This window comes from Coenobita brevimanus, chromosome 40 (genome assembly GCF_032717465.1).
Source record: "Coenobita brevimanus isolate Jiangsu-jjx chromosome 40, ASM3271746v2, whole genome shotgun sequence".
NCBI classification, from domain to species: Eukaryota; Metazoa; Arthropoda; class Malacostraca; order Decapoda; family Coenobitidae; genus Coenobita; species Coenobita brevimanus.
The window spans coordinates 52,540,992-52,555,191 of record NC_136993.1 but is presented as its reverse complement, the minus strand read 5'-3'; the positions used below and the strand labels follow the sequence as shown (position 1 = coordinate 52,555,191).

At 41.2% G+C, this 14,200-nt stretch overlaps 1 protein-coding gene across 1 annotated transcript in view; it reads left to right on the top strand.

The window, feature by feature from the left end:
• The window catches only part of LOC145397233 (glutamate receptor U1-like), a 118,887-nt gene that overhangs the window by 86,709 nt on the left and 17,978 nt on the right, over window positions 1–14,200 (top strand). The window contains exons 4-7 of the mRNA XM_080270429.1: window positions 7,138–7,228; window positions 7,504–7,804; window positions 12,792–13,012; window positions 13,800–13,977. Coding sequence (XP_080126555.1) covers window positions 7,138–7,228; window positions 7,504–7,804; window positions 12,792–13,012; window positions 13,800–13,977 — 791 coding nt within the window. The remainder of the gene's footprint in view (window positions 1–7,137; window positions 7,229–7,503; window positions 7,805–12,791; window positions 13,013–13,799; window positions 13,978–14,200) is intronic.

Here is a 14,200-nt window from a genome sequence, read left to right as displayed (position 1 = left end):
CTCTCTCGTCCATATCTATCTATCTATCTATCTGTATATACTGTATATATGGCAATGCCCAGACGAAGTTCCGTCAACTGTGCCACACTTTCACGCCTTCACCCTGTTGTACACGGGCATTTGGCTGTGCTCATGAACTTCTCCGTATCAGGACTGTCTTATTCCCCGAACGTCATCTCTTTGGAACTCTCTTCCTCACAACAGTTTTCCCTTATTCTTCAGCCTACAGCTCTTCAAGCCCAATTTCCTCTTGTCAACACGAATCTACATACACAATACACACTACACTTCCTTTTCAAAGAAAAAAAAAATGGCACAGAATAACCAGACCTCGCAGTCCCCGGGGGGGGGGGCATAAATGCCCCCATCCGCCCCTCTCCTGGTGACAACTCAGCGAGATACCTGAAACCAGTGTCTGGCTCATATCTTCATTTCTGCAACATTTGTAGCCTTTCCCCTAGCTTTCTTTCTGTCAAACACCACCTCTCCTCTAAACATCACCTTCTCTTCCTGACAGAGACTCAGCTGTCTGAGGCAACTGATGGCAAACCCTTTTCTGTTTCCTCCTACTTTCTCTATATTCATTTCAAAGCCAAAGGTGGCTATTGCGTATATGTATGCAATGACTTATCTTGCTCTCATGTTCCTGAACTTGACTCCTCTGAATTCTCTACTCTTTGACTTCAGCTTTCCTATCATTCTCTGACTAAATTTATCTGTGCTGTTTACTTATCTCCTAATTCTACTGACTACGAAAAGTTCTTCGACTGTCTTACTTCTAGGATGGAACACATTCTATCCATTTCTCCTTTCTCTGAAATCTCCATTTTAGGAGATATCAATATTCACCATCACCTTTGGCTCTCCTCTCCTTTCATTGTTCCACCTGGTGAACAAGCCTACATCTTTTCTATCCATAATGACCTAGAGCAACTTGTACAGCACCCTACCCATATCCCTGACCATCTAGGAGAGAACTCCAACATACTTGCCTCTTCCTTACAACTAATCCTTTTGCTTTTGCTGTTAATCTTTCCACTTCTTTGAGCTCCTCCGATCACAATCATGTTACCTTGACCTGCCCTGTTGCTCCAGTACGACCTGTGGACCCCCCGAAGAAACATTGACTGTGGCACTTTGGAGCTGAGGATAGGGAGGCCCTCAGGCGGTACGTCTTTGATTTTCCCTGGAATAATCATTGCTTCCATGGCCTGGAGCCATCTGAGTGTACTTTGCACATTACTGGGGTTATTCTCTTGGGCATGGAAGCATACATTCCCTTCTCATATCTTTTGACCAATGCAAGAAAGCCTTGGTTTAATCATGATTGTTCTAATGATGTCCACAACAAGGAGAGGGCCTATAAAAGGTACTGGAGCCAACCCACCCCTGAATCACATCTTGTTTATGTTTCTGTCTAGAATCATGCTAAGTTTGATCTTCGCTCTGCTAAAAATAATTTCATCCGTACTAAATGCTCTCAACTCTCCAACTCGAATTCTTCCCGCTCCTTCTGGCACCTTGCCAAAAACTTTTCTAACAACTTTACCTCATCATCCTTCCCTCCTCTTTTCTACTCTGATGGCTCTGTAGCTATTTTTTCTACTGACAAAGAAGATCTCTTTGCTCAGACTTTCTCCTCCATTTCCACCTTAGACAGTTCCAGTGCTGTTCCTCCATCACTTCCCCCCTCTGACATCCTCATGGCTGACATTAAAATTTATTCAGCTGATGTATTTTCTGCCGTCACTGGCCTTAATACTAACAAGGCATATGAGCCTGATGGAGTCCCTCCTGTTGTCCTCAAGAACTGAGCTTCTGTGCCTACACCCTGCCTAGGTAAACTCTTTTGCCTTTGTCTTTCAACTTGTACCTTTCCTTCCTGCAGGAAGTTTGCTCTCATTCAGCCGGTCCCAAAGAAGGGTGACGATTCTCAACCCTCTAACTATCGCCCAATTGCTTTAACATCCTGTGATCCATATGTTTTTGAGTCCATTCTTAACAGAAAAAATTTAAAGCATCTTTCCTATCACAATTTTTTTTCATTCTGATCATCAGTATAGGTTCTGTCACAGACGCTTCACTGGTGATCTTCTCACCTAGCTTTCAGACTCCTGTCATCCTCCTTTCGGGACTTTGGCAAAAGCTTTATCATTGCACTTGACATGTCAAAGACTTTCGATCGAGTCTGGCATAAATCTTTAACCTACCGACTCCTGTTGACGTATATATACGTCCAACCATTTTGTCACTGTGACTCCCATTGACGTATATAAATGCGCAGCAATTCCTATGTCCCTAATTTGCACAATTTTCAAATTTCACAGGTGACTTTTGTAATATATACACAGGACATCTTCCTCTACAAGATGCCATGCAGGGTCAATGCCTTACTCCGCATGACCTCCCCCCCCCCACACGCCATTGTCTCAGCAATTCACCTGTTACCAGTGACCTGTTCAGTAAAGACATGTTGTCCCACAATACGAAATTCAAGGCCAGAGTGATTCCCCAATTGATGACATTGTGGAGGACAAAGTTCACATAGCATTAGAGGAAGAAATAGTCAGAAATGATGATCAGGTAATATCGCCAAAAAACGTCAGGTATGTTGATGTGTTTGGTGGAAACAATTCTCATATTGCCTATATTACTGTGTGAAAACCAATATACTCTCGTACTACATATAAATTCGTACCAAATAAATGAATAAATATCATTTATGAGTGGTGTGGAATAGTTACTCTCCCATAGAACTCGTTTTCTTTGGAGCCAGCCTGATAGAAAACCCATTAAGGTAAGGGGATTGCTACCTGTAATGAGTATTTTAAACCTCAGGTGAGCAACTTCTCTATGAATTTTCGATGTTTCTCACCAAAAGCGAAAGTTTGAGCCAATTTTTTTTTTTCCATAATTGTTCAGTATTGGGGGGAGTCTGGTGGAAAATCAGTCGGGACAAGGCGGGTTAATATCCAAACTGCCATCTTACAGTTTCTATCCTTCTATCTGTGCCTTCATCCATAGCTTTCTTTCTGGTCGTTCTATAGCCACTGCTGTAGACGGCCATCGTTCTTCTCCTAGATTTGTCAACAGTGGTGTTCCTCAGGGCTTTGTTCTATCACCAACTCTCTTCCTTTTATTTATCAATGACCTTCTGAGCTGTACATCTAACCCTCTTCATTCGTATGCTGATGATTCTACCCATAACCTTTCTATTTGGTTCCTGCAACATCCATCTCAGCAGTTACTTGAACAAACAAGGGATGAGGCTATGGCACACCTAATGTCTGACTTGGCTCTTATCTCTGACTGGGGTAAAAATAATCTTGTTGTTTTCCATGCATCAAAAACTCAGCTTTTACACCTTTCAACCCAACACAATCTTCCACAGGAGTACCCACTAATGTTCAATAATATTCAGCTTAATCCTGTATCATCCTTGAACATTCTTGGGGTTTCATTCACTCGGGACTTATCTTGGAAGGATCATATTGCATCTTTAGTAAAATCTGCTTCCAAGAGATTGAGTGTGCTAAGCCGACTCCGTACCTTCTTTACCTCTGCACAGTTGTTGACTTTATACACGGGTTTTATTCACCCATGTGTGGAGTACAACTGTCATGTGTGAGGTGGCTCCATATATACAGCTCTTCTCAATAGGGTGGAGTCAAAGGCTTTTTGCCTCATTAACTCTCCTTCTCTTGCTGGTTTTCTTCAACCTCTGTCTCTTCGCCGCACTGTTGCATCTTTATCTCTTTTCTATTGTTACTTAAGTGATCATTGCTCTTCTGAACTGTCTGCTTGCATCCCTCCACCTACAGCACCCGTACAATAACAAACTCTCATCCCTTTTCTGTCCAGCTGTCTAATGCAAGAGTTAACCGTTACTCCCAGTCATTCATTTATGCAACAGTTTACCTTTGGTACTGTCTCCCTTTGTCTGTATTTCCTGCTTCCTATGATCTCCTTCCTTTCAAACACAATGTGTCCAGGCATCTGAAAATGAACAGATCTTGAATTTGGCTCTCTTTTGTATTGTTTTTAATTTGTAGGCTACTGGCCCTTGGTTCTTTCTTTCATGCATAAAAAATGGTAATTTTTTTTTTATAAATTGACGAAATATATAATATCGTGTATCGATTGTTTTAGTTATTTCATATCTTTTTCCTTCCTCTGTTTTTCTTCAATATATATATATATATATATATATATATATATATATATATATATATATATATATATATATATATATATATATATATATATATCTAAATCATCATCACCATCATCATGATCAGCCGTTTGAGTATCCACTGCAGGACCGGCCTATCCCGACCGAAGTCGGGACGATACAGCCAATGTATCTCTTCCAAGTGGCTTAGGCTGGTAGAGATTGTATGTAGGGTGAGAAGTGCTTGTAAGTGTAATTGTAGCTTTGGAGTGGCTTTGGATGTGTGTGTAGTCTGTGAACCAAGTGTAATCGGCCCACGCAAGCCGACTGGGTGCAAGCATACTTTATAGTATGCGACACTGGTTCAACCACAGCACACCTTTGTCCGCCAATGCAGTACGTGGCCGGGTGAACACTCCCAAAGTTTAATACCCTGGCGGGGTACGAACCCTGGTTCATCCGTGTACGAAGCACACACTCTACTACTGTACCACAGAGGCTCCATATATATATATATATATATATATATATATATTGGGGGAGGCGGTGGCTGAATCGGTAGAGAGGCTGCTTGCAGTCCTAATGGACCCAGGATCGAATCCCGGCTGGGGCAGGGAACAGTTTAAGGATTTGAATTTCCCAAAGAGCAGACTTTCCTGATCTACCAGATGACCCGCCGACACGTCGCAAAAGTACCCCCGCTAAAACCCGTACACCAATCCTGTATGAGACAGCCCTAGCATGTATTCAATATGGTCGGTGGGTGTTAGCGCCGAAGTGGTGACATGTGGAGGTGTAGGAGGACTACTGGGCCTTGGGATAGGCCACTGCCCCCAAGAAATAGGCCCTGAGCCTTTGCCCAGAGTCGGACACGTAAAAAAAAATATAGAGAGAAACATATATATATATATATATATATATATATATATATATATATATATATATATATATATATATATATATATATATATATATATATATATATATATATATATATATATAAAATGTATATATATATATATCTGTATATACGAGGGGTGATTAGAAAGAAATGACAGTGAGTCCATAAACTTTTATTAGCATGAAAAACTATCAAACTATGACTTACATTCCTTCAAAGTACTCCCCTCCAACCTCTATGCAGCGTTCCATTCTCTTTCTCCACTTCATGAAGCAAGCGTGGTACTCTGAAGACGGTATACTTCGGAGTTCTGAATTGACGGTCCATGCCAAGTCTTGGATGCGATGAAATTGCTTCCCAGCGATGGCAGATTTAATTTTTGGAAACAACCAAAAGTCACAGGGAGCCAGGTCAGGGGAGTAGGGTGGGTAGGGAAGCAGAGTTATACCTTGTTGTTCCAGGTACTGCATAGTGAGGCGAGCTTTGTGGGGTGCAGCATTGTCGTGGTGCAGCAAAAGGCGAGACCGACGGCGGGTTGGTGCGGTGTTGGCCTTGTGTTCCAAGACTTGTGGAAGGACCTGGTCTGTGTAGTATTGGGCTGTGATAGTGGACTTTTCAGGCATCACATCCACGCATATTGGTCCTTGAGAATTGAAAAAGATGGTGAAAAGGCGCTTCCGGCTGCGAAATCCTTCCTTCAAAATCTGAGGTCGAGGGTCTTCATCGCCCAACCACACCATGTTTGACTGCTTGTCACGGGTTGTGAAGAATGAAATCCAACACTCATCTCCAGTAGCAACATCTGAGAACCGTTTTGGACCATTTGGTTCAAATTCAGCAAGCCAGACACGACAAATCCTCACCCGTTCAGCCTTTTGCTCATCAGTCAACAAATGGGGTATCCATCGACAACATTTCTTCCTCAGGTGTAATTGTTCATGCACGATGTCATATGCACTCCCATAACTGATATCAAGCTCCAAGGCTAAGAACCTAAGAGTTACAGTTGGATCCTCGTCAATGATGGACCGTGCACGGACAGTTGTTGCTTCGGTCACGGATGTCCGGGGGCGTCCAGAGAGTTGTTCATCTTTCAATTCAGTTTTTCCTGCTGTGAAAGCACGAATCCAGCGGGAAACAGTTTCAGGGGAAGGAGTAGTGTCTGGATAAACTTGTAATAATTCCCCTCGAATCTCTGTTGCTTTCTTTCCCAGTTTCCACCTCGTAAAAATGTAGAACCTGCAGCCTTCTTTCGAATAATCCATGTTTCTGGCCAGAGAGCAAAAACAAGAGTGCAGCATTCACTCACAACAATAAAACAAGAAAAGTCAGGCATACGGCGACAAGTTCAAACTCGTAAGGACAGGCAACTCTGCACTCTCCTTGCTCCCCTACCTCCCATCATTCAAGGTTTTCATGTTATATCACGAACTGTCATTACTTTCTGATCACCCTTCGTATATATATATATATATATATATATATATATATATATATATATATATATATGTATATATATTATGTGTGTGGGGCTAAGTTAGTCTCTGGAATTTATGAGCATCTAGAAATGAAATGTACTCAGTGTTTCTCAATCCTCCATTCTTTCCAGTTCCCTGCAGAAGAGGGAGTTTTCGACTCTCGCAGCTGGGATTTCCTTTTTTTTTTTTTTTTCATATAAATGCATAGGTTCTGAGAAAAAAAAAAGAAAAATATATTCAATCATGTAACCGTAATCGAAATTTGCATCTTCTGTTTTCTTTTTCTCATGTACTGACACTAACAGTTATATTTAATAATTTTTCGTCAACTGCACTAATCTGTGTTTTTTCACAATGAATGCAATAAGCTTGATAATTATACTGATTTCAGGTACATAGTATCATTAGTGATTTTGAGTTTGGAATATGATCTATTATTACTTGGACGGTTATTGAATCTGTTCAGAGATAATTATGAATTAAATTTGGGAATGATCAGTATTTGAAATCGGAATCACTTCCAATATCTGTTCCACATTAGTGCTGAAACAAGATTTAGCTAACTGTAAACATTACATTCTCACCAGGTACACATATGTACAGCCCCGAGTGGGAACATTTGGAGTGAAATTGCCAGATGGCTCTTGGGATGGAATGGTGGGCATGGTAATCAGAAAGGTAATGACTAGTGAAATCAACCCTATCAACCAGTGTTGCTACAAATTATTTTACATCGGATAGCAGTAATGTATATTTTTTAATGATGACCATCAATATTACCTTAGTGTAATATTCATACTGTTTACTGATACAGATAATGTATAGCAAATCCTCATTTCTGGCGGGTAGAATGCTGACACAACTAACGTAGCTTGAAGAAGTTTGTGTCTGATCAACTACTTTATAATTATAATGTCTTTGACTGGGTTCTACATGTGGCTACTCTGAAACAGGAAGTTGATTTCTCCCCGGGTCCGTTCATGCTGACTGCGGCACGAACTGGAGTAATCCAGTACACTTGGATCGTTAGCACTAACGTGATGAAAGTGGTGGGGGCTGTGGGGTGGCCTGTGGTGAATCCCTGGGGTTTCCTTATGCCTCTGTCACCAGACGTTTGGACCGGCATCATGGCGTGCATCATTGCCACACCCATTATGGTGTCTCTCCTATCAACATTTGTTTCCTTCACTGCTGGCCACAGTGAAACGAGTTTTCTTGAATCATTTATTTTGCTTCGTGTGTTGCTGCAACAAGGTAAGATGGTCACTGCAGAATATTATATACGATAACATAAGGTAATTAGGCATATGACATATTGCAAGCCGCTGTCATTACTGAGACACCTCAGTTTCAAATTCTATCTATCTATCTATATACCTAGGCTGCTTCCCCCAAGGAAAGGGAGGTAGCCAAGACAGGACGACACACTCCCCAGTTACTCATCCATTCAAACACATTCATTCGCATCTTAGCCCCAAGGGGAGAACGGACAGATCCTCACCGCACCACACCGCACCACACCGCACAAGGGTCAACTGCGCAATGCAATCAGTGACATCCGCAGCAGGGCCCGACAGCAGAGCTGGTTTACCCCTGCCACATCATAACAGACCCATCCCCTTACCTGCACCTGACCTGACTAACTGATCAGACCAAATGCGGGAGAATATCCCCTCAGGGCTGTGTCATCACTTATTCATTCACAATTTCTCTCCATTTATTTCTGTCACGCACAGCCACTCTTCCTTGCTCAACAGACATCCCTCTCGCATCCAACGCTCTCTTCACACTGTCCATCCATCCAATTCGTGGTCTTCCTCTCAGCCTTACACCTCTCACATCAGACCTAGTTATCTTTTTCACCAATCGCTCATTATCCATTCTCTCCATATGCCCAAACCATCGCAACACCCTCTGCTCAGTTCTACCAGCCATCTCCCGAACAATTCCAGTTCTCCTTCGCACTTCATCATTTCGCACTCAATCCATACGTGTCACTCCACACATACTCCTCAGACACCTCATCTCCATTACATTCAAACTTTTCCTCTCTGCTACACCCATATTCCATGTTTCAGCCCCATGTAACGCACTCGGTACCACAACACCCTCATACAACCTTCTCTTTACATCCATTCTAAGCGAACGACATCTAAACACTTTTTTCATTCCTCTCAGCACCTTTCCTACTTCATTTATTCTAAACTTCACTTCTGCATCTATTCTTCCATCCACAGCAACATGTGACCCTAGATATTTAAAACACTCTACCTCCTCAAGCAACTCGCCATTCAAAACTATATTCATCCCCCTACCATCTACCAACCTCGTACACTTCATCACTTTACTCTTATTCTCATTTACTTTCAATTTCCTCCTTTCACACACCCTTCCAAACTCCTCTACCAACTGTCTCAATCTCTCCTCTGAATCAGCCACCAGTGCAGTATCATCTGCAAACAGCAGCTGCTTCAGATTCCACTCTCCACCATCAACATTCACCAGACTCAGACCTCCACCTAAAACTCTTGCATTCACCTCCCTTACAACACCATCCATGTAAATATTAAACAACCAAGGCGACATCACATATCCCTGTCGCAGCCCCACTCTCACAGGAAGCCAGTCACTCACAGCCTTTACCACTCTTACACACGCTCTACTATTTACATAAAAACTTTTCACCCCTTTTTGTAACCTACCATCAAGTCCATACAATCTTAAAACAGTCCACAAAGCCTCCCTATCAATTCTACATACGCTTTCTATAAATCCATGAATGCCCAAAACACATCCTTGCCTTTCGCTAAATACTTGTCACACACTTGTCTCACAGCAAACACCTGATCCACGTATCCCCTCCCTCTCCTAAAGCCACACTGCTCTTCACCAATCACTCCCTCTGTACCCTCTCTAACTCTCATAATTAACACTCTGCCATAAACCTTACCTACAACACTCAACAAACTTATACCCCTAAAGCTAGTACATTCATACTTATCACCCTTGCCTTTATACAACGGGACCACACAAGCACTTGCCCAGTCAATTGGCACCATACCTTTCACAAAACACACATTCAACAATCTTACTAACCAGTCAACAAAGAACGAGTAAAAGCAGAGGATGGAAGGATGTTAATTGAGATGGATGCAGTAAGGAAGAGATGGGTAGAGTATTTTGAAAGATTGTTAAATGTAGAGGAGGAAAGGGTGGCTGAGATTGTGGCAGATGGAAGGGTGCAAGGAATAAATGTGTTGGGAGAGTTGAATGATTCTTTGATCACGAAGGAGGAAATTGAGAAGGCAGTAAAGGACATGAAAACAGGGAAAGCTGCAGGTATGGATGGGTGTGCTGTGGAATGCCTGAAAGTTTCAAATTCATTGTAAGAAAATATTATCTACATACAGTCTACAACACACACACACACACACACACACACACACATATATATATATATATATATATATATATATATATATATATATATATATATATATATATATATATATATATATATATATATATATATATATGTATGTATATAGATATATTTAACCCATTGGAGCCCAGTGTCCGGAATATTGGAGAGAACTGGGATTTTTCAAGTCTTTATAAACTAGGGAACCCCCAGGTAAGGACATATGAGCTTCGCAACTATGAACCAATAGGCGGAGGGCGGTACACTTAGCACCCACTCAGCGCCGTGCCTGGCCCAGCACCGCTGGGATCCAATGGTATATATATATATATATATATATATATAATGTTTTCCTCGACTTGCAAGGGGGTTACGATCCAAGAGACTCATCGTAACTCGATTTGGTCGTTAGGCGAGAATACATATGCAGTGCAGACCTGTCAGAAATCGATTATACGATACATGTGAAGTTACACACATGTCCACACTTAAAGTAAATATCAAGTGTTTTTTTTTAAAGAGACAATGAATGGAGGAAGGAAAAAGAAAGGAAATAAAAAAACAAGTCCATGTGCCTAAAGGCATCCTGCATTCATAAAATATTTATAACGACTGGATTAAAATAAACGTGGATTAAATGTTTGTAGGATGCAACTCCCAGGAAGTAAATTCCAGAGAGTGGTAGATAAATGAATTTTGGTAGGTAGTGGTTCTGCATTGCAGAGAAGAGAGTGTGAGTTCATGGGCGCTCCCAGCTGCCTGAGTATTTTGGGAGAAAATGTGAAGGGGAGGCACATTTGAAGCAAGTTCGTTAGAGCACTTTTTGTTTTATGTACTGTTACTCTAACATAACTGTGGTCAAACTATTTAGGCGAATTACATCATTCTCTGTAACTGTGATGGGGAATGAATGTTTCCATGTCGACTTTAATGAAATCCTGGATGTGGCCCAATGTGGAGTTTGCATCTTGAGAGGAAAAGGAGATCCAAGGATCATCCATAAAAAATAATTTTTGGAGACCCTCCCAGTCCGCCCTGTCATAGTGCTATTTAGTCACCATGACAGGTTGACAGGTTCAGAGCAGAAGGGTGTGGTAGGTGTTGAACTGGTGGCTTGTATCAGAGAATGATCCGAGGATCCGAGGGGGAATTTCACTTCCACATTATAATTATGTGAACTGGTTGTTAGAAAAGAGTCCAATAGGTGTGGATTTTGATTGGGGTTGGCTGGTACACGCGTAGGTGAGACTAAAGATGTCTGTAAATAGCTCACTCTGTAGACCAGAGTCATCAGTTCTGGCTGAAGTAGTGAGCCATTCAACATTATGAACATTAAAATCACCCAGGATACTAATTTCTGATGCAGCATTAATGTTGAGGACACTTACGTGCGAAAACAGAGAGTCAAAAAACAAAAAACTCGGCTCTGGAGGAGGATTGGGGTAACGATAAACACAACAGAAATACTTAATTTTACCAAAAGAATTTGATTTGTATATGGAATAGTCGAAATAAGGACAATTAAATTTAGTAATCTCCCCCAGGGCATTTTCTGATTTAGCAAAGCAACATACGCCTCCTTTGGGTCTGAAATTTTGAATGAAGACATAACTAGGAATATTATGTCTAGCTAGATCAGAGGTGGAGGTTACTTAAGTTTCTGTCAAAAATAGTAGATCTGGGGATTCAAACCGAAGGAAATTGTGAACAAGCTGATGTTGGAGTGAAGTCCCCTAATAATATAAAAGAAAATTTTACTGCACTGACGAGCAGCTTAGGGGTGCCGCAACACTGAAGATTGCAAATAACTGTTACTCAATAAATGGAACAGTAATTAAATGGCTATAGAGCAGCAGTAATAAATGAATAAATAAAATTCCTCCACAAACCCCTCAGCTGCCTTTGCGTTTGTATTAGCGACCTCTCCATTCATCTTAGAGTGCGGAATGAAAATCGATTTTTAAACCGCATATTGTAAACCAGGTTTGTCTAGTATTAAACTGGACATCACAGTCAGGGCCTGCACTTTCCTTTAGCACTGAAAAAAGGGTACAGGCTGGAGGCCAGGGTTCGAGATGAAACGATTGCATCCTTGGTTGCAAACTGTCATACTGCATGAAAGTTATTTATGCAAAATAAAGAAAATGAAACCATTTTCCTATAACATTTAACGGCACATTCATATTTCGATCATATATCTGTTCATGTGTGTGTGTGTGTGTGTGTGTGTGTGTGTGTGTGTGTGTAATTCACCGGGTCGGTCAGGATCACTTGATGGTCGTGATCGTCAGCTTTTGCCCTCCCGGAAGGGAGCTGAGAGCTCATATAGTCCGATCTAAGGGCAAGGCTGTGACCTTCACACACCCACACACCCGTCCCCTTGCTCAAGGGGGACAGTAACCACCCATTTCTTCAGTGAAACTTTTCGCAACCTGAGCGAGGCGCGAACTCCAGTCTACCAGATGGCAAGCGAGAACGTTACCACTGCGCCAGCGAGCGGTGTACTTGTGTGTGTGTGTGTGTGTGTGTGTGTGTGTGTGTGTGTGTGTGTGTGTGTGTGTGTGTGTGTGTGTGATTTCAGCATATACAGTGCACCAAACATGACACTTTGGCAAATACCTAGAGTAATATAGGTAAACCTTTGGAACTGATAAATGGCAAAAATATAGTATAGTGATCAGATTGTTCTGCACTTTCAATCGTTTATCCCACTTTTTATTTTCTTTCATTCATGAGAATAACATTATCGCGACAATGCTTTTTTTACTCCACTTTTATTAAGCGCTGATGTAGCACTCAAGAAATCAATTAAATTTTCAGACATACTTATGAAACACAGTTCCTGGTGGTGGGAACGTGTAATACTTGGTGTGTGGATGCTGACGGCTCTTGTGTTGACGCGCAGCTACGCCGGCAACCTCATGTCCCTCCTGGCAGTCAGATACATCCCTCAGCCATACCAGACTCTCAGGGACGTGCTTGATGACCCAGGCGTTACTATGATCTGGCAGAAAAACTCGGCTAATGAGCAGTATCTCAGGGTAACGATAGCAGTTCAAAGCTATGATTACAAGAGCTTCAGTCTATTCAATAATCTTAAATAATCATCTTTTGCAGCCAGATCCTCAAAGAAATGGCTGATGTCACGAAAGTCAGCAAATACATTATAGCTTACATGAAGAATCCCAAGAGAAAACAGATACTCCGGCTATGTAAGAAATCTCTGCTTATGTGAATAATAGCAGACCATTGCTCTACCGGCCCAAAAACGGATAGAAATGCGTCTAAAAAGGTCTTCCAAAGGACCTAAACAACGGTACCTCTGGGAATTATGTCGGGGATCTAAGGGAACTAAGGGTACTGCAGAGGGCCTTTTTCAATTCACGATGATCAAACTTCGCACATCGAGTCTCGTTGTACAGGCTGCCGTGTGGTGCTAGGCACATGTTGGTTAGTTTATGAGCTAATTGGTCCAGTCACACAGTAACACGGTAAATCAGTCACTCAGTAACTTAATGTCATTTTCGTTGTAGGTCGGTATTAGGAAGGATCAGAGAAAAAGGGTAACAAATATCAGGATTCGAAATACAAATTTTGATGCTCCATCCCCCAGACTTATAGCCAGGAGAGGAATTAAAAATGAAACAATGGGCAATGACTCGGACATCAGTACAAATATATATATATATATATATATATATATATATATATATATATATATATATATATATATATATATATATATATATATATATATATATATAATATACTGTGAGAATTTCCTTCATAATTGCCAGTAAAATACAAATTTACAGATGTATTTTCCAGACAGTCAATGACGGATTGTTTCGTCAAGTGGCTCAGACGGAGGATGATGGAAGACTGATGTTCCGAAATTATGCTGAGTTCTCGAGCAGTCTGAGGCTTGTGGAGAAAGGTGACCATGTTATCATCGATAATGATATAGCTGCAAAGGCTCAAATTGCCGAAGATTATTCCCAAAGTGGCAAGTAATTCATATATTTAACTGTCGGTCTTTCTGGCTGTCCTATTATATTTGTATGAAAGTGAGAATAAAAGGTCAGTGCATCTATACTTACATTAACTCTACCTAAAGGAACACAATATATGACTAAATCCATGCAGACAGTAATTAATTTTGCTTAAATAGAAAAAAAAAATCTTATGTGTGTACCATTTGGATGTTTTACGAAATATACTGCAGTATC